Below are 20,168 nucleotides of genomic sequence, written 5' to 3' on the forward strand. Positions count from 1 at the left end.
CAATAATGCCTTTGTTAAGACGTAAACGGTATTTTTCGAACGACTGTAAAGCGTGACGGCTGACGTTCCAAATTAAGCTTACGCCATAGCGAATAGTTGAATACACAAACGGTTGCACTAGCTAATTACTATGCACACATAATTAAAGCTGTGTGTCTGGAATGACTCAATACGTAGTACCAGCCGAGGTACGAGCCTTGCTAGGCTACAATAAACAAAATATCGTTGCCTCGCAGGTAAGTGCAAGTAGAACGATGTACCTTCTTACATCGCATATACTGCGCTGGTAAGAACGTAAGATTTTGTTTGTTCTTCTTAAAAGTGCAAATTTCTAGGAACATTTATCTGTTTCGTAAGGTAAGATCGAAAACAAGATAAAAGTATATTAGCATCAGAATGTCTGAGTAAATAAATTACCTATTTGGGTAATAATTTCTCGTAGTCAAGCGAGTTTCCCTGTTGGTCTTTTTCCTCCTTTCTTTTTTTTTTTTTTTTTTTTTTGTTTTGTTTTTCCAGATTATAAATCTAAAATGCGTACTAAGAATCATTTTACGCCGAAGGCTATGCGCTATATAAAGACAATATCCTCGTAGCGGAATTGTACATAAAATTCCGTCGACGCGACACGTGGCCGCTCTTTCTCGGCTCGTGTTAAACATTAGGTCGATCACGTAACACGTACGACGAGTTAAAGAGACGCGAGATTCTTGCGATCAAGGAGAAAGAAAAACAGTCGCATCTTCTTCTTTTTTCTCTGCGTTTCGCGTTAACGATAAAAATATTTCGCACAAGAATTCCGTATTAGATTTAATTACCTTGTTTAGCGTAATTAACATAGCGATGGCAATATTATACAAAATTTCTATTTTTTTTTAATTCCTTTTCAAAGCGGATTCCGGTTATTCGCGAATTCATTACACGAAGGATTATTTGGTAAAAAATTAATGAAGCATCACGACGATGGAAGATATCGATTAACGAAGTATATTAACCAAATTACGTCCAGAATTAATTATGCGAACGATTATTCGTACCGTGTGGATGAAAACGATTTAATTCAATGTAGTCTGTCGTTAGAAAAAAAACGTTAAACCAATGTTTGAACATCGATATATAATTATACATACACCGATCGATAAAATTAAGTTTCTTTATTATTATTGATCGCGCAGCTCCGAGACAGAATTCACGATAGAGAAATTTCATGGCTAATCGCGTCGCGTATAATTTGTGTAATGAAAGGAGCGCATTATTGTCGAGTGATTATCGTACAGCCACGTACCGTTGTCTATGTAATGCTTAGCAACGCTTTAACCACTAATGATATTACTTTCACGCTTTGACATTTGCTGTCAATTTGCGAACAATCTATTTACGTAGCTGCAACGCCGAAATGTAATGACGATAATGATGCGACGCGTAATAGTGGATTTTGACCACTCGACGATGTCGACAATTTAAATCATTGCAGGTGATTATGATCAACGTGCGTAGAAACGTGCTTAGAATTGGCTGGAAACTTTTGCGATCGAATCTGTTCGAAATTTCTATCGCTGATTTTATTATCGATTAAAATAATTAAAGGACAATTGAAGAATCGACTTTATCCACTAACAAGATTTAAATATCGGTAGGTCGACTGCGTTCGCAACGCTATACTAAAACAAGATATAGCTGTTATTTATCTAAGGTATTTATGTATACCTATTTATTTTCATCGTACCACTATAATTATAATTATCTATGTACCGTATTTTTAAACGCGCACATAGGTCAATAACTCTAGTGTTAAATTAAGAATGCCATCGTAATAAAAATGTTAATCAGGATAGAGCGTACTCGACAGAAACACGTATGTGAAACAAGCTAAGCTCTCTCGCAGTTCGATACCGATTACGTGTTTTTCGACAAAAAAAAAAAAAAAAAAAGAAAAAAACAACAAGACAGCGTCCTTGGCTTCATCGACGAGCAAGCGGTTCGTTACACGGTATCTATTTTTTTCCACACGCTTCGCTGAGATGTAAATGATGTAACACGCAAGTAAATTATCTGAAACAATTTTCTGCATCGTTTCTTGCACGAGCACGAGCACGTTGAACGTGTTACAGGCGAGAAACCTCGTGTATCTGCACGTGGTTGACATTTTCCGACATGTGACTCCAGTTCCCCCTTTCTTCTTCTTTATTTTTTGCACCGCTTGCACACTGTTCGTCGACGCACACCTGTACATCCATTCCTGCACGCACCTCTTCGTCGTCTGTACGCTTTCGTAAGTAAACGCCAGAACTGTCCGTGTAACCGCGTCGATCTCCAAATGGAAAGTTCGGAATTTTTACTTGAACACTCGATGAAATTGTTAACGCTTAATAACTCGTTAAAATTTCCATTTTTTACGCGAAACTACGTTCGATCGTAGATACGTTTCGCTTATGAAGGGATTGATGGAGTAATTTTCAAGGCAGTTAAGCGAAGAATTCGACCCAATTTCATAGGAGCGTTCCTGGTAAAAGATAATTAAATCGTAGAACTTGCGAAATATAGTAATTTTCCAAGTTTCCAAACTTCGAAAGTGTAACACGACCTGATATTAATATCGAAATATGAATCACAGGAACCAAAAATATCACGAATATCCCTCCGCGGTTCGTTTTTCATCTCTACCGTAAGTCGGCTGAATCAGAAAGGCACAATTAGCAAAATTAATTTCCTTCGCCCGGTGAGACAACATTTCCAGACTGAATCAGTGCCAAAGCTAACCTAACGTTCGTAGTACCGTCATTTCAAATTCGATGAACGCATTGCTACTTAAAAGTTTGGTATCACTTTCAATGATATTTACGAATTACGAGGACAAAATAAAATACGATATTTTATATATATCGTATATATATTCCGATAGATTTATTAATGATATTTATTGCCTTATCTTTCTCTTATCTTTCATTTCTGCCAGCAATAATGTTTTACTATTGTTTCGTTTGAACGAGGTTTCTAGGTCAGAATTAGTTTATTGCACGCTAAGGATTACGACGCTTTGACTCGGTCAAACTTTTCACCGATATATTGTACATATACGTAGAGGCCAAAAATTGTTTGCGCCTCGAACCACGATAATTTATTAATCCATCGCCGTTTTCGTGGCCGTGCTCGTTTCGAACTGGCACAGTTCACGTGTTGCGAGATTGCGCAATGATTAGCTTACATTAAAAGTCCAACGACAGTTGCAAAACGTTGGTATCCGTGAATTCTATCTGGGTTCCGTTGCCCGTGCGCCACACGTGCGACGAGAATTCCTTTTTTTTTTTTTTCTTTCTGGCATCCGGCGAATTACGGTGGCATTCATCAGGTGCGCGCGAAAGCGCAGGATGGACGGAGCTGTGATTTCGTAACGAGACTTCGAGTTACTCTCCATTAATAGCGGCTGCAATTACACGGATCCGCCCATCGGCACAAGAATATCCGCGAACTCTCCGCTCGGCGTGCAGCAAACTCTACTCGTGACGTAACACGTTCATGCACGCGAACCGTTTTTGATTGTCCTACTGTGTGGGTAATCGGGCCAAACAGAAAAGGAAGTCCAAAAAAGGAGGTCGAGAGGATGCAACCTCGTACCGACACGACGCACCACCGGACACGCTTCCTTGTTTGTCTTAAGAAAATGGAATGCTGGTGAGTGTTTCGCATGGATAAAACAAACTTCACGGATATCGAAATAAACATTGCGAGTTACATTCTTCTAGTTGCGGCTAACACGTTTTCGATCTTGAAAAAACAAATGGACGTTCGTATGGATTTTCATCTAAATTTTGTAATCTACACATACGACAAAAAAAATTCGATCGAAGCTGTTTAAATAAAGTAATGGAGAACGCGCGTGTCAACAAACAACTCTGATTATTTATTAAATCGTCTTATATTTATAAAACGTATTCAACGAGCGAATGTTCGAGTCAGCTCTTTCGTTTTCGTTTCGATTAGCGTCCTCGTAATAACGGGGCTACGCGGTTGGAGTCTGGTTAATGCGGACATTTCTAAACAACCGTCGAAATCACGCATGACCTTAATTACGATCTGGATTTTAATTGGCTCGAAATCCAAGCACGAAAGACCGCCAACAGTACCTGCGGTTCGCGACGTCCTTCGTCGACCTTACTGCCCACCACCTTGCTTGGCTCTGTCCGTGCGTGCTGTCACTTTCACATATGGTTGCACCCACAGCATTGGCTGACTCGTGCACGTGCGTCAGCCGCTCAGTCGGAAGACGACCTGTTTACTTGCTTTATATGCTCGCGATTCTTTGCGATTTTCCACATTTTATCCACGTGTCCGAATTATTCGCCCTTTAATGCTGCAATTTAGAAATTTCGCTGAAAATTAGTGGACGACGACGATGATTTTCTCCCATCTCTCTCCCTACTATTCCCCGCCAGACGTTATTTCGTTAAAGTTTCGTTATCGTTCGGAAGAAGAGAACGTTTCTTTAAGTTCACAAGGAGAATGAGTCACAATCGAGTTCAGTTGTCATCGTCGAACGATTCATATTTTTTAAGAACGTAAGTTTTAAAATACGTTATCACTGGACGCGTATGACGTATCGATCAAGCTTTCGATCGATACGAGCCCTATTGAGATAAAACGCGATGTTAAACGTATAAATTTGTAAGTCGATTACTACCGTACAGAAATTTGTGAACTCGAAGCTGTTATTTCTGCCAAACTATTAAAGTTTTCTGTGATAATTATACGTATAATCTGTAGCATAACTATACTTTCGGCAATCAAACAGACCGTACGAAATTATATAACACGTTAAAATGTAAATAAGTATCGCATTTCAATGCATAAATAACCATGATTTTTGTTCTCGACGTCTTAATTATACGCATGATCTAACTTGTTCTGTCTCGGAATCCGTAACAATTATTTTCTACAAAGAAAGTAGCCAAGAATAATATTTGTCGAAGCCGCAAAAAGTGACATCAATCGTCAACATTTTCCTCCGAATATTCCAAATTACAAAATATCTGTTACAATTTGCGTACAGATAAATTCATAAATTTGGCAAAGCTCTCATACTACATTTTCGACGGACGACAAAATTCAAAATAGTGGACACAGAGAATAATTTATTATCTTTCGCTCGTATCTCTTCGAACCAAGTAATTTGGAATTTGACATCTAGTCGACCACTACACGACTAAGAGATTAATAACTCACCGCTTATCTCGAGTTATTCTTTGCAATGACAAAATGAAAATCCATTTTAAACGCTAAAACTGCGTACTCGATTTTGGCGTAAGATCGGGCGGAAATCGGCGTTTCGCGAATTTTCGTTGGTCAAAATTTCACGTAACGTCACGGTTTTCTCGCACACGCAGGTTGCTGAATGAGAAACTGTACTTTCGACAGAGAACTAAGAATCTTGTTGTACGCGTCTCGGAGATTTATGCGATATTTTTGCATTCTCTGGAACCACAGAGAATCGGTAACCGTTAGATTTTCCACTAAATCTTTACATACGCATGATATATTTATTTATTTTATAACAGGAAATCGATAAAGTAAAACATCGTCCAAAATTATTCAACGACCTTCCGTGACCTTTCTGCCAATCGAAGCGTAGTCATTAACGCCATTCACTTTCGCGTTATATCATAAACCACGAATCGACTCACGCACGTGCGTAAAGTGGGCAGCGTTCATAACCACGTAGAAAACAGCAAATAAATCTGCAGCATTTTTATCAGTCGATCGCTGCCACGCTGAACGTTTCTTCGGTCTGTTTATCATTCTCGTTCGCGACTCCTACGACTAGCATAGGGATCACGTAACCACGAATAAATCTATCTTATTTGCAAAGAACGAATTAGAAACTTAGAAATTTCCGGAACTGCGATTTTCTTTTAAACGTTATCGACGTGTATTATCATTTGGCGATCGTCGAATTTCCGAATGCAAGCTAACAAACAGATTGCGGAATATTAATTTCAAGAAAATAGATATCACGTTCCTAGTATCGCTTTTTTTTTTTTTAGTATCGTTTTGTGTAAGAAGCGACGTAATTTTTATCGATTAACAGATCAGACAGTACAAGCTCCTACCTAAGGTTAAAATATTTCTCTAAAAAGGCAGATAATTACACTGGAACATACGCGTTATTTTAATCTATTCCAAGAACCCTAAACCGAAAGAATTTCCTTGCTGCGGTAACTCAGACTTCCTCGCAGCGACAACTTGAAAAACATGTTCTCGAAATCGTGTCGTTTTTACTGTAACACTGCAATAACGTACATATCCAGCTACAAAAAGTCAACGGGATCACATTGCTTTTTAAACCAATCAATTTTAACCTAAGACATCTGCCAACTTCATTAACGGCCGAAGATCATTGCGCGTAAAATTTTACACCGTGCAAATTTTATTCCGATATTGTCGTACGATCGTAGCGTTATTTGTAATTCCTGCGAGCGAAATGCGATTTCTTTATTTATGCAATTTAGTAAAAAAAAAAAAAAAAAAAAAACTGTCCCGATGTAGACGATACTCGCGCGGATTTAATTCAGCGAGACTCTCCGTGTACTCGTTACAATTTCTTCCAACGAGTAATGAATCATCTGAGATAATCGATTAGAAAGAACGAACGTGCGATTTCAGGGGAGACCAGAACGTTCCATCCTACTATCCGTATTAACGTTATAACGCTAAAGTACGTGTGTCGACAATCGGCGAGGATGGCCGACAGTGTCGATCGGACGACACGTGAATAGCAATGAACATTTCGCGCACGCACGCACGTCGTGACTCTGTCGTTCCTTCGTATCGTAGGATAATATCGAGTGGCACGTTAAACTTGTCCAGAAGATTCTGTTACGAATTCTATCGAAAGGTTCCAACGTGGTTGGTTTCGCTCGTTGCATATTTATTAATAATCATTTGGTACATTCATTAATTATCGATATACGCGCAATAATCTTTAACAGCTACTTGTTGTCGCGTTGCTGCGAAAGCGAGGCAAGTAACGGGGTATTTTTAGGCGACGGTAATATCTCGTAACATGCTTCTTTTTAATCACTTGGGAGAAACAAATCGAAGAAAAGACGAAGTTATCGTACTTTCCCTACGTGGTGTTCAATTATAATCGCAAGGTCGGACAACGACGATAGGACATTTAAACGAAGACTTCCTTATCGGCCACGTGTGGACCATATAATCGATCGGATTGCGCGCGTTACGTGCCCTGATACTTGTACGAATGGCCCCGCTCGTAAGTAGAAAGTCACGATGCATAAATGTACACGACGTCGCATGCACGCGCACGTGTACGTAACGAGTAGTCGAAAAAGAAAAATTCTACGTGACGCTCCGCCCGCTGATGCAACTACCAACCGATTCGACTCGGTTTCTAACTCGTGATTCGCACGTTGCACACTGCACACATTCTCTACGTGGCACTCTAACGTAGATACGAACCGTCCACGCTCCTTTATTCCTACATTTTTCTTGCCTTCTTTCTCTCTTTAACGGCTCGTTCCTCTTTTCGCTATGATAAACCGTACTACGTAGCGTCGTGCAACGTAACGTCGGACGCGGCATAATTACTCGGAAAAGGAAATGAATCAGTTTTCTTTTAGCGACCAACGTATGCGATAGTTTTATCTCTGATGCGGACGTTCTTCTGCGGACGTTCTACGGTACGTGCCTATCGCAGGAAAAGCTTCTTGGTAGGAAGAAGGAAAACGAATTTCTTTTTTAAACCGTAAACGAGGAAACGTCGTTACGTCGCGAGTAGTTTTATCGAAGAACGCGAACCGTGATTTTTCACAAGGCGACCAATATCGAAGGAATTTTCAGTCGACGACGCACGCAGACACCTTAAAAGGAAAGTGCGACGATGACAAGTTCTTGCGGTGGGATCATCCGACCAGGCATGCAGAGCAACACGTGACGGAGTCGAACGTTTAGACTGTAAAGGAGAACCGTGGCGAGAAGAACGACGAAGATTTCTCGGTCTTTGAATTTTTTACCAACTATCGTCTCGCATCGAGCATGCGTCGCGTCGTCTAGCCTTGATACGCTTAATTATCAATTATCAAGCACGAGACAACCTTTCGATCGAGTCGAAGTCGTTCGCCTGTTTCTATTCGAGCGCAAAATCGATTTACGATCGAACGACACGAAGCTAGGCCTAGTTCTTCGAGACAGCTATCTACATAAACGATCAGGCTTCAGGCATGCCGATGGAAACGAGCCAGGGACGAGGGCAAGATCGAAAAAGACCGTACTAATCGGATTTCTCGATACGAAGATAAAAAAATCTCGTAAATATTGCGAAACAGCTGCTCGCTCCCTTTTTCTTCTCGCGAACGGATATCGGACGATCGTTTCGATTCCGAGAAACTCTTGAAAATGAAACGTTCAACCGATGTTCGTGGTATCGCGACAATATCGTTGATTAACCTCGCGTCCAATATAGCGGCACGTACAAAGTATATAATTCGTAGCGAATTGCGTAAACAACTGCGCCGAAAGTCCTCCGCGAAATTGCATAGTTACGCGACAATGACGCGTGCCCGGGCTGACGAAAGGTCAAGGATGCGACGTGGACTACCCCGGTTATAATTAAAATTCTGAAAGCGGTTAGGTAGGGGAGCCACGCGTGAAAATAGAATTTCAGAGTTGATGCACAACGAGAGAGCGGTCCGCCTAATTTTTAATTTCAAGCGAACTCGCTCGCTCCTTCGGTGTTCATCCACTACTTCCAGCTTGTTTACGGTTACGTAGGTTGCAACGGTCGCCAGTGTAATTCTTTGACAAATTTCCGAGATTATTTTTCCACGACGAACGTAACTTGCGACTGTACTGGCTGCTGTACTGTATCCAGCTGTACTAATTCCTTCTCTTCTTAAAGCCTTAAACTTAACTTCGTAGAAAAGATACGTCCTTGTTATTTCGACGTCTTCCTTTAAAATAAGCTTACGATCTCACATATCTACCACGATACTCTGCGCTCGAGTGGGAACACCCTTTATAGAAATGGCGTCTAGGACGTGATGTATAGTCAGTCACACGCCGGTATTGTTTTGCACGACACGGTGTGCCGTATTTGTATACACCGGGACGCCCGCGTAAAAATACTAACCTACATCGGGTCTAGCTCGGAGCGCGTGTCGAGCAACGTGACTTCTGACTAGCTGATTCGTGCCAGTAATCGTGTGCTGCTTGCTGCACTCCGTCCCCTGGTCGCCGGTTCTCTTTCAATTTCCGTCCACGGTAGAGATAGAACGCGTCCCCGCGACTCGAAAGAAACGCTCGAAAGTCACCGAACAACCACGAAAAATATCCGCACAGTGACGTAACTTTCTACTTAACGCTTTCGTGGTCGACGCAACGATGACGCACTGCGTCTTCGCCTTGCTGCCGTGAACAACTCGACGGAGACCAGTTGACGTAGGTCCTTTCCGTTCGTGAAAACTAGAAGCCACGTTGTTATTCTGCGTAGAACCTCGAAACGAAGGTGCTACGAAAGCTGTCTACGAAAGCTGAAGCTGTAAGCTTGCGCTATTAGTTAACGTGGATGACTCGTACATGCGATACGATCGAATCCTCTCGTAGAGCTTGAGAAATCTCGATGCTTGAGTTTTTCCTCTGTGCAAACGTAATACTTATGATCGTAATACGTTTCAAAAATGTATTATATATATCGAAGTAAACGATAGTATTACGTTTCATTTCAGATTTTTATATAACCTAGGAAAAGAGTTTTTAACTTTATAAATAAAATCAGAAACCACTCGTGACGCTAATAAAAAGCTGATATTTTTCCCTTGCGACTGAAATTTATGACGTGATATATTACCAATAACCGATCGTACATAACTCGCTATATAATTTAACGTTAGTCTTCGATTAAAGCGACTGTTAGTTAATAACTGTAATTTTCTCTGTAAGTACGTCCATCTTTCCATCCAAATTTTATGATACCATAACTCGACTACTTTTCCTCTTTCTCGATATTAAAAGAATCTGAGACGTAACTACAGGCTTTTATCTTTCGTCGCTATATTCGCGAACCTATAAAGACTTCGCGCTAACGATAGATACGATCGTTGATCGAAATAAGGCAAACTATAAAATTCCTCGAAACGATTCCATGCCTCGTACGCCCACTTATCGTCACGTGTAACGATTTCTTTTTCACCTCTCACATTTTTACAAACCAGTTCTCAAACCGGAAATCGACTAATCTGACGTAGTCTCATCATTCTGAATAATACAGTTATTGTTACACGTAAGATACGTTATATCTGTAATTACATATATAAATACAATTTTCCGTAGAAATATCTAATATATATATATACGTTACATATTTCTCGATAAATTCTGAAAATATCCGAGCGATACATCGAGCAACTAGTTCACGAATAAGTAATGGAAATCGAGGATTAATAAACGATGATCGGACTTGCGAGGAATGACTTCATTCGTGCAGCACACTGCACACGAGTACAGAGCAGCTCGTTATCCCACGAGCAACGGCCACGGACTACATTTCATAATTCTACAAATAGTTTCACTGGTGCAGTTAAATCTGTTCGTGTCGACCTCGATTTCTCGGGCTGAACCTTGACTCGATACGACCGTGGTCCAAAATGTCGAAAACGTCGAGTATCGAGAGAAAAACGACTCACTGAAAATCACTGTGACGTAGTAACCACCGTACCAATGAACTAACCCCATCAAGAATGCTCGATTCTCTTTTTAACCAAATTTTTTCTTGACTATATAATAATACATTTTCTTTTTCTTAACTCTGATACTATATTTTACGTTTCTAATACGACAAGACACAAAAATTGGCGGTGAAGTAAAGGCAAACATTTTCAGAAATACGCGTGTCGTGAGACGAGCGTCAAGAGCGTTAAACTGTCTTATACAACCACTTTTTCATCGTACCAGAAGCAGCTGACAAATAAAATTCATCCTGTAACATTTACACGTATAATTGATAAACTGACTATCTCTAGCGAGTGAACGTCGAAGATCATCAAACAGTAAACTCGCTTGTTTATCTCTTCACGTTCTCCTGTGTTACAACAATTCGAAGTTTTTCACAATGAATCATCTCCAGCGACGAGGCCTAATCAAATCGCTGTACTATTTTCCACGCCCGTCTGTACACGTGCACGCGCATTCATCAGCCACAGAAGCCAGTCTACGACTCTCGTACTATACGAACGCGCATGTATGAAAACGCACACGGTCGATCGGCGCTGGAACAGCCAAGGTAACTCTCACTTTTTCTCCAACGACACTGAACATCCCCCGGGCACGTCGCCATAGCGATTACGCCGACCACGATCGACCAATTGCCAGTAAAAAGAAATTAACGACGAGTCGTTAATGGGACGGAATTTTCACAAAAGAAAGAAAGAATAGTAACGCGAAAGGCGCTCGTTACACCTTATCGCGACACTTATATCGCTTTATCGTCGAAATTTTCCGCCCGTCCTTTACAATTGCTCCGATGTTTTATCTTCGCTGATGAAAACGCGAAACACGCTCCAACGAGAATAAGAAAGCAACGATCGTACGACAGCTAGAAGTATTTAGGTTTCGTTAATTCTTTGAGTAATCCTGTCTGTTGGAAACTTGCTCGTTGTAAAGCAGTTACTCACGGATTTGCCAGTCTATCGGGGTTATTACGCTTGTAATATTTTCTCTTGTAAATATTACAGATATGATTTTTTTCTATGGATATCGTAAGATTTGATTATCGGGACAAGCGTAACAGGTTAAAGTTCGTTTTAGGGTAGCAAAAATTTTTGTCCATATTTTCTGATAGTGGGTACTCCAGGAGTGGCATTGAATTTAAATCAAACTTGATAAATCTCATTTACCGACTCGAGCGTAATTCTGATCTAATCCAAACCTGACGTGATCTAGTGGAGATCTAACCGAAAACTTCAGTTATCTATAGACGTGTCTTCGAACGTGTCTTGATTTGATCACGAAGGTCGACTAACTATAGAAGGAGCTATTTTTCATCATTTATCGCAAAAGAGGAAGTTGTTAACAGGCAGATTAACGCGTGACAAACGTCCAAGCCTTTTCGTTAACCATCGTTTAACGAGGAAAGATGAAAGACGGATGACTATTATGCGATTATTATATATTACGAGTCTCGCGTGAAATACGCTACTAGTCACGAGGTTACGATCACTCGCTATGTTAATGGGTTTCGAAATACCGCGAATAAACATCCTTAATTAGTGTATGACTGCGTTGAAACTTGATTAAATGACTGATTGTCTGCTGGTTGATGTAAGAGAGCTGAGAAAATAATAAACCATGCATCCGCTGACTGAAACTAATTACGTTTCGGACGAATATTTTAAACAGCGCTAAAGCAAGAAACTTTGTGAACTTGCGATTATGTAAGTTTATATCGAAGAAAATAGGCAAACAATTAATAGAGAAACTGCTAGATAAAACGAATAACAAGCGTAAGTAAATTCAGAGGGCTGATGTGGCAGTAGAAACGGACTACACGATCAGACATCGATCTGCACAATCTCGCAGTTGCGATTCCTTTGATAGACATCAGACTGCTGACATTTGCCGTGCAAATAAAGAACGAACGTTTACGGAATAAAGAAATTGCAAGAGGACGTAAAAACTGGTCCGCAAATGGAAAATTTTTAACGCATCAAACGATCGCATCGTAAAGTAATAAATTCGCAGCGATGACGAAACGACGCAACGTTAACCCGCGACGTCGCCAAAGGAAAAACACGCGACCCATGTTTCTTGCTTTCTTTCGATAATTATTATACGCTGCTGTGTAAATGGATGCTTAAGCAAGAAAATAAACAAAACGATTCCTAATGCTCAAACACCATCTTCTTCGTTCTGCGTATATATTCAACGAGTACCGTTATAAGATAACGAGAAGGGAAAAGAAAGAACAAGGCGTCTAACGCGATTTGACAACCGTCTGCTGTGATTCCCGTCGCTTGTAGGAACAAAATCAACGTAACCAAACTGTGGCTCGCACGTTGATCAATCGAACCTGGGAAAGGTAAACACCAATCGATCGGTGCCTCCTAGTTGCGAGTTCTTGGTTCGCACGCGTGCACACACGCGACTGCTCGAAGGATCCGACGAGAAAGGTTGCTGACGATGCACGACCGAATTTCGCCAACATTCACTGTTACCAATCTACGGATATATATCGTGTCGATAATAATAAAAATACGATCGAAGCTCGAAGAAGCAGAAATAAAGCAGAAAAGTAATACTAGAAATTTAAAGTGCGCATTATCCTTTTAGAAATAGCTCTTATAATAACGTCATAACGTGTAACAGTCACGAAGAATAAATTCGCGATTAAATTACATCTTGTGAAAGATAAGCAAGTGTCCGGATACTTTTGAACAGCAGTGTATGTCGAAGTATGTTGGAGGACCTTCGCATCGATCCACGATAAGCTACACCGCGAACGAAGAAAATATCTGTGTCAAGATGCTAGTGAAATAGAAGCACGAGATCGGAGCGACGTTTTACGCGCAACTGAAGAAACGAGATGGAGAACGAGAGACACGTTAATTGCATTGAATGTAACGACGGTTATTGTCGGTCTGGTTGACGCCGCTGCCTCGTGCGACCATAATTTATCGCTGATCGATGCAATTCCCTTCTCCGTTGTATCGACCTCCATACGTATGCTGCTATTGTTCGAGGATGCAGGTGCCTTGCGCTTTTCATCGCTACATTCCAAGAAACTCGCGTTAACCCATAATCGACAAGGTGGAGTCTACAAGAAACCTGGCAATTTTTCTTTTTTTTTTTTTTTTTTTTTTTTTGTGGAGATAGGAAAATGCAAACAAATGGAGCGGTGCGCGGTATACATAGTCCATTTGGTCTACTGTTTGCTCCAGATTTTTCAATATATGTCACCAATTATGAATTTCAGAGAAAAGAAAAGAATGGACTGATCGAAGAAAATTCGAAAATTCTGCCGCGATCTTCTTACGCGATCGACGTGATCTGTGGAGTCTCCGATCTTTTCGAATGCGAAGGAGGTGAATTAGGAAGCTTATGGGAAATGGCACGCATGTGCGGCTACAACGTTACTAGAATAAATATAGAGCATCTGCGAACATTTTAACGATCGAATCGATATTGCTGATCTATGTTTTCGAATTGCCGCAAAACGGAAAGGTAACGCGTGCCTACGTGACGGAAAGCAGAGGAACGCGGCCGTGCAAGTGGTTTCCTACGTATCACGGAAAACGAGGAGAAGACCCTTCGCCATTTCGAGGGAATTTTGTTCGATGAAAGCAAATCCATTCAAAGCGAACGCTGCTTTAATACGTTTCATCTTTTTCGCGATATTTTATGACGTAATTTTTTGCGTTAATAATTTCCGTTTTTAGCATTGTAGTTATAAACAGAAGCGTTTAGGGATTAGTGACATATTTTTCTATCGCAATCTCTTTCTTGTCCTGGATCCTATAATCTTATGAAGTTTAAAGAAATTCAAGCATTTATAGCAATCAAGGAAATTGTTTGTCTTTAATTTGTACAGAGGTCTTCTATAAAGTGTCTATTATTGCATATACGTGCTTTTTTTTTTATTAAATTACTTTCTTCGCGTTTTCCAACAGACGATGGATTTTATGAATTATTTACTTGGTCTTTATTAAGTTAACTTTAATTGGAATTGTTGTGATTGTTCGATCGTTCAAAGTATTTTGATTAATTTCAATGAAATTACTAGTATTTTTATTGAATATATGGAAAAACTGTTTCGTGCTTGGGGATATATATGTATCGCATTGGTGAAATAGAGTAAAACGAATCTGGGTAAAATGAGTCAGTTGGGAAAATGTCAGCCTTATCAGGTACTCGAAGAAATCGGATTTGCTTCTGTTTACGCAAGTGCCAATCAAGTGTGAAATAAATATAAAATAGAGGAAAGTTTTTTTGAAAATACCATGGTGATCAATCAGTCTGAGATTGTTAATTACGAAATTATACAAAAATAATCCAAGATTGAATTTCACAATTGACTCGGTAATCGTTTAATCGCGATACTAAGCCATTTTAAAACTCCTAATTCCTATCCCATAAAATTATAGGAAAATAATTTATAAAGTGCCATCTATTTTTTCGCATTTTTAATTTGGGTAAAAGATTCATTGGCAAAGGATTAAAACGTGTATAAAACATATAAACTAATTACAATCTAATCATTGCGAAAATACACCAAGGTATTCACCTTACTTGCATAGAAATCTATTCACTTGGTTACACGTAATATGTGTATAACACAATTTCTAAGGTATGTACATATATACTTACAATTAGAAAATAGCAGTTACCAATAGTGCAATCATTCAAGTTCCAGATAGTAAAACAAAAAATAGTTTATTTACAGACAGATACTGCATTTATTCCTACTTCATTTTATCTCCGACGTTTCATACCTTGGTAGAATGAATATGTAAGTATATGTATTCAAACACGCTATGCAGCAAATGTTATATCTAGATATATTAGGAAATACACTTGCGCTGCCAAATGACACTATGCATTTAAACGTACGATGCATCGCTTTGTCAAGGACTACGGTATCGAATAAAATATCAATTAATTCTGGTTGACTCTAGTACTTCAGTTAGCAAGATTTTCAATTTAATTAAGAACAATCATTTAAAAAAAACTCTCGCTAACAGGACGTTTTTCTTTCACGGATAATTACAACCAATCATTTCCGACTAATTTGATTATAATTTTGCTAGCTCTATCATGCACGAAATACGTATTTTGTAATTTCCGATAAGACGTGAAAGCAGCAGAGCATCTAAAAACACACATCCGTTTTGCGGAAATTACCACTATCTTGGATACTTGCTCAACCCTACAGACCGCAATGCGTATATATGGTATCCCCGAAATTCTTGAGTACGTAATATACGCCCACTCGTAGCATTCTCGAGCGAACGTATTTACGTTAGTTTCCATGACGCGGTCGTTTACTCAGATTGCGTCAATTAACGTGATCCTCTGTGGCGCAAAATCCGAAGGTGTCATTGTCACAATGGCTGTTCGTTTCTGAGCCATCTATAACACGGCCTTGCATTATAAGACCACGGTCTTATCTACAGGTATGCTCGATAAAAACTTCGACTTACTCCTCCTTCAAAATTGTCGATTAATCAAAGCAAATCTTATACACAAGTGGTGTATTATATTTATGCAGTTTCTGTTCATTGTCACGAAAATTGAGACAACGGTAAGATATTCGAGTCGCCTTCAACGTCTTAAAATTGAACCGAGTTTGATGAATTACACAGTAAATAATTTGGCTTGACTCAAACAATCCTAGTTAACCCTATACAAATTCTCACGGGCTGAAATTCGATGCCACGACGTCGTTATTCCAAAAGATCTAAAAAAACGATGATTTCATCGTGTGCCTTACGAGAAGTGACATTAGATCGATCGTTTCGAATCACGTCGTTCACCATATCGCACTGGCTGTACCTTAAATTGTCGATCCCGAGAAACGATGAAATCGATGCAACTCCGAACGCAGATAAAAATAAGAAAAAGAGAGGAATGGTTCGATTTCCAAGTTAAATTCGACGAGCACAGCGAGCGAATGCGGGACGGAATACGCACAGCACACGTTCACGCGCTGTATAGACGGTGCTCAAATAAATCCGTGCGGATCGATCTGCAGTGTCAATGCCCGATGCGACGGTTCAAGCGGCCAAGATGCGAAACCGTGTTCTATAGCGTGGCCCGAAGAAATTGCCCGGTTGCTGCGAGCGCCGTCAGCGCGCCCCTCAACGCCTTGATATATACACCGTGTGTCCAACTCTCCAGTCTATTCTCGATCTCGCACAAGTGTTTATGACTGACCGACCGTGCTGACACACTCGTGAAAGTCACTCGTTACGAGCGACGTGAATACGCGTAAACGTCACTTTCCTTGACGATAGAAGCCACGAATATCAATGTAACACGCCCATTAATGTAATATGACCAGGACATTTTTTTTCAATTTCTTCCTTCGACGATAAAGTAGGATATGATAAAAATGAAAACGTCAAGTGATCTCTACATATTCCTTTCTCTTATGCAGCATAAAAGATGTGATTTATAATCGCTCCGTAAATGGCGCTAGCGTTAATTGGTCTCGATTTCTTGCGCGCAGGATCGAGCATTATAGGTTACTTCGAATACTTATAGATTATAATCACGGACGAACTGTAGTTAAGTCGTAATTACTTTTGGATCACGTTTGATGAACGATTTTCAATTCACTGCACGTCGCTCTATTCACGGATTCTTGAATAGACTTCTTAGATAACTCGTTGAATTCACAGCGATTCGATCGATCGACCAGTCCCACGCGGTTACGTATACAACTCGTGATATCTATATTCCCGTTTATTAATTGACATCAACGATAGCACCGATTCTTCGGTATTTATCTTATCTCTGGCGCGGCCATGAATTTTTTGACAACGCGTGGACCTTCAAGACGGTTCCACTCGTATCATCAACCGTCTAATTATTTATCAATATGATATAGGACCTGGGGGAAGAACGTCGAACAAGAGAGGCCAAGCGAGGGGGAAGGGACAGTGTCAAAATCGAACACCTGTACATTGGTGATAACGAGGCATGTAGTTTTCCGTATTGCCAAGGAATATATTGGCTTATGGTAATCTGTTCTACGAATCAATCGAGTTTTACTTGTAACCGCATCAATATAATTGTATGATATAAATAGCATTAAAAGACTTGCGAAATTAGTCCTAGATGACTCAATTAACTCGAACAGAATTACCTAGTACATGAATAGTTGTTTTAAACGTGATTGCTCGAAACCGATCTAGAAACGTAACAGCGGCGATCTCAGTTTACGCTCACACTCGCATAGTCCGTAAATCAAATGTTGTAATTCGATGAAACAAATTTTCAGAAAAATCTTTACGTTACGACATAACGTTATTCCGTGTGATCGGTTGTTTTGAACTGTTCCGCGTGTATACAGGTAAGCACGATAACGAAGCTTATATATCTGTACGAACACGAGTCACGCGAACATTGGCTCACCCTGTTTAACGAGAGTTCTCGATGTAGCTTGTAGTAAATCTGTGTAAATATTTTTGGATGGTATTAGACTGAATAATGCCGGCAAGGTCGACAGCGTGGAACGTTCCTCTGGCGTTGAGAAAGAATCTAGAATGCAGCGGTGATTCATGTCGCGTGTGAGCGCTTTATAACTATAACGCACTATTGTACGCTCAAAACGATACCAGTATGCAGAAATAATCATAGTCCGTTTTTTAATACTCGAAGATTATAGTTGTTTTAAGCTAATATCAGTTATATACGAGATTTCGAATACCTTTTCTGTGACAAAAGTAGAAAATTATAGAAATGTTTAATTGTTAATAATTATTTAAACGCCTACCTCTCGTATTTTACTTGCATAGAATGAGCGGAGTTGTCCTCCCAGTAATTCTGTGTCTCCATCATCTTGCCGCATAGAATCGTTTCCAATACACAACACGATCACTTCCGATTTCTAGTCGTTGTCACTCCTTTCGTTACGTTTCTTCTATTGTCTTCGACTTTCTTCCACTGTTCTCTTTCAATCTGACTCCGTTTGCACACAGTTTCTTCCTTTGAATTCACGTTCGTAACACGCAAGTTAGGCAGTTAGAAGCAGCTCGCCGTAATTTAGCGCGAAATTTAACGAAACGCACAAAACGTGTTTACACCGACCGCGAAATTACGTATACATAACCTGTACCCACAAAAAAAGTCAAGTCCTCTTTAAACCGATGGCTTCTTGATCGATAGTGCGCACCCGACGACTAGGTTAGGTTCGCCTCCACAAACTCACTGACACACTCGAAACGACACGACGGACCAGGAGGCCGGTACTTGGGAATCGCCCACGTCTTTCCGTCCAGTCACACTCACCGATATATCTGTACTGGCGCCCTCTTCTTTTCTTCTCTGTCTTCCTTCCTACTTCCCGATTTCTTTTTTTAGAGCCGATGATCGTAGATCGATCTCTCACTCTGTCTTTCTTTTTCTCTCTACTGTGACATCCTATAAGCGTAGCAACAGAAATTTTTAAACTTTGTTTTGTTATCCGTTTTGAATCGTTTCCGCTCGAATAGGCGATAACGAGAGCAAAAAGAAGAAACACGACTCGATCTTAAGACATAAATGTGAACGACGATAAGGCCGTTGACTCGTTCGGCCGCGAAATTCCGCGATATACTAACTGGCAGGGCCGTAAGAATTGAACAGGTCGCGCGCTCGCTTTGCGCGTCACGGTATTCGGGAACCTATAGGTACGCTTCTTTTGGTGCGTACGCATGCACTTTACGAATTTCACGTGGCAGTGGTTGGCGGCGCTCGAGATGTGCTCTGGACCAATGATTACGTTACATGCACGATTGAATTCTCGATCAATCGTATGCACTCTATCGACGCGGTTTCTCGTACCATATAGATTCGTGATTTTGGAATTCTCTACAATGACAGGAATAAAAAGAACGTTGTTCAAATAGTTTCGTATCGCTCGCGTATATAAACGCGTGTCGTCTCCTTAGCAGGCTACACTACGCGTATAATGCGCGGCCCTGTTCGATTCTCGCGATGGTCCTCGCCACGCAGACCACTGGTGGGAGCGATCCAGAACCATCTCAGGCACGGAACCATCGATCCCGGAGCCATGCAACTCGAGGTCTAATGTAAATCGACCGGTATCTATTCGCTCGATATCATTAGATATCTTATATCGTCAAAATCTTCGTTCCCCTTATCGGACTAATTCCGCCGTGTTGAAATACGATAGATATAGATAGTAACCGAACAATTGTTACGTAGCTTGATATTTTTTTTATAATCTACGATATCTTTCAACGAGGGTAACGTGTCGATCCAGTGTGCGTTTACGAGTTCTGTGAAATGTTCCGATAAGACAATTTGTTGTTAATACATCACGTGTTGATAGTATTACGTATGGATCGATATGGTGATCTCGAAATAGCCTTAGCGATACGCATGCCGGTATATTGTACAAAAACAAAAACAAAAAAAGCTAATCTATACCTAGGCAATCGTTC

At 40.3% G+C, this 20,168-nt stretch overlaps 1 protein-coding gene across 2 annotated transcripts in view; it reads right to left on the minus strand.

Moving 5' to 3' along the window:
- The window catches only part of LOC117242827 (transcription factor cwo), a 37,513-nt gene extending 17,743 nt beyond the window's left edge, over nucleotides 1-19,770 (minus strand). For both annotated transcript variants that reach the window (XM_033509796.1, XM_033509793.1), the window contains exon 1: nucleotides 18,497-19,770. In XM_033509796.1, the coding sequence (XP_033365687.1) occupies nucleotides 18,497-18,571 (75 nt within the window). In that variant the 5' untranslated portion in view covers nucleotides 18,572-19,770. The remainder of the gene's footprint in view (nucleotides 1-18,496) is intronic.
- Nucleotides 19,771-20,168: the final 398 nt, after the last annotated feature.

The sequence above is a fragment of the Bombus vosnesenskii genome, unplaced genomic scaffold (assembly GCF_011952255.1).
Source record: "Bombus vosnesenskii isolate JDL3184/JDL3185 unplaced genomic scaffold, Bvos_JDL3184-5_v1.1 scf7180000016279, whole genome shotgun sequence".
Taxonomy (NCBI): Eukaryota; Metazoa; Arthropoda; class Insecta; order Hymenoptera; family Apidae; genus Bombus; species Bombus vosnesenskii.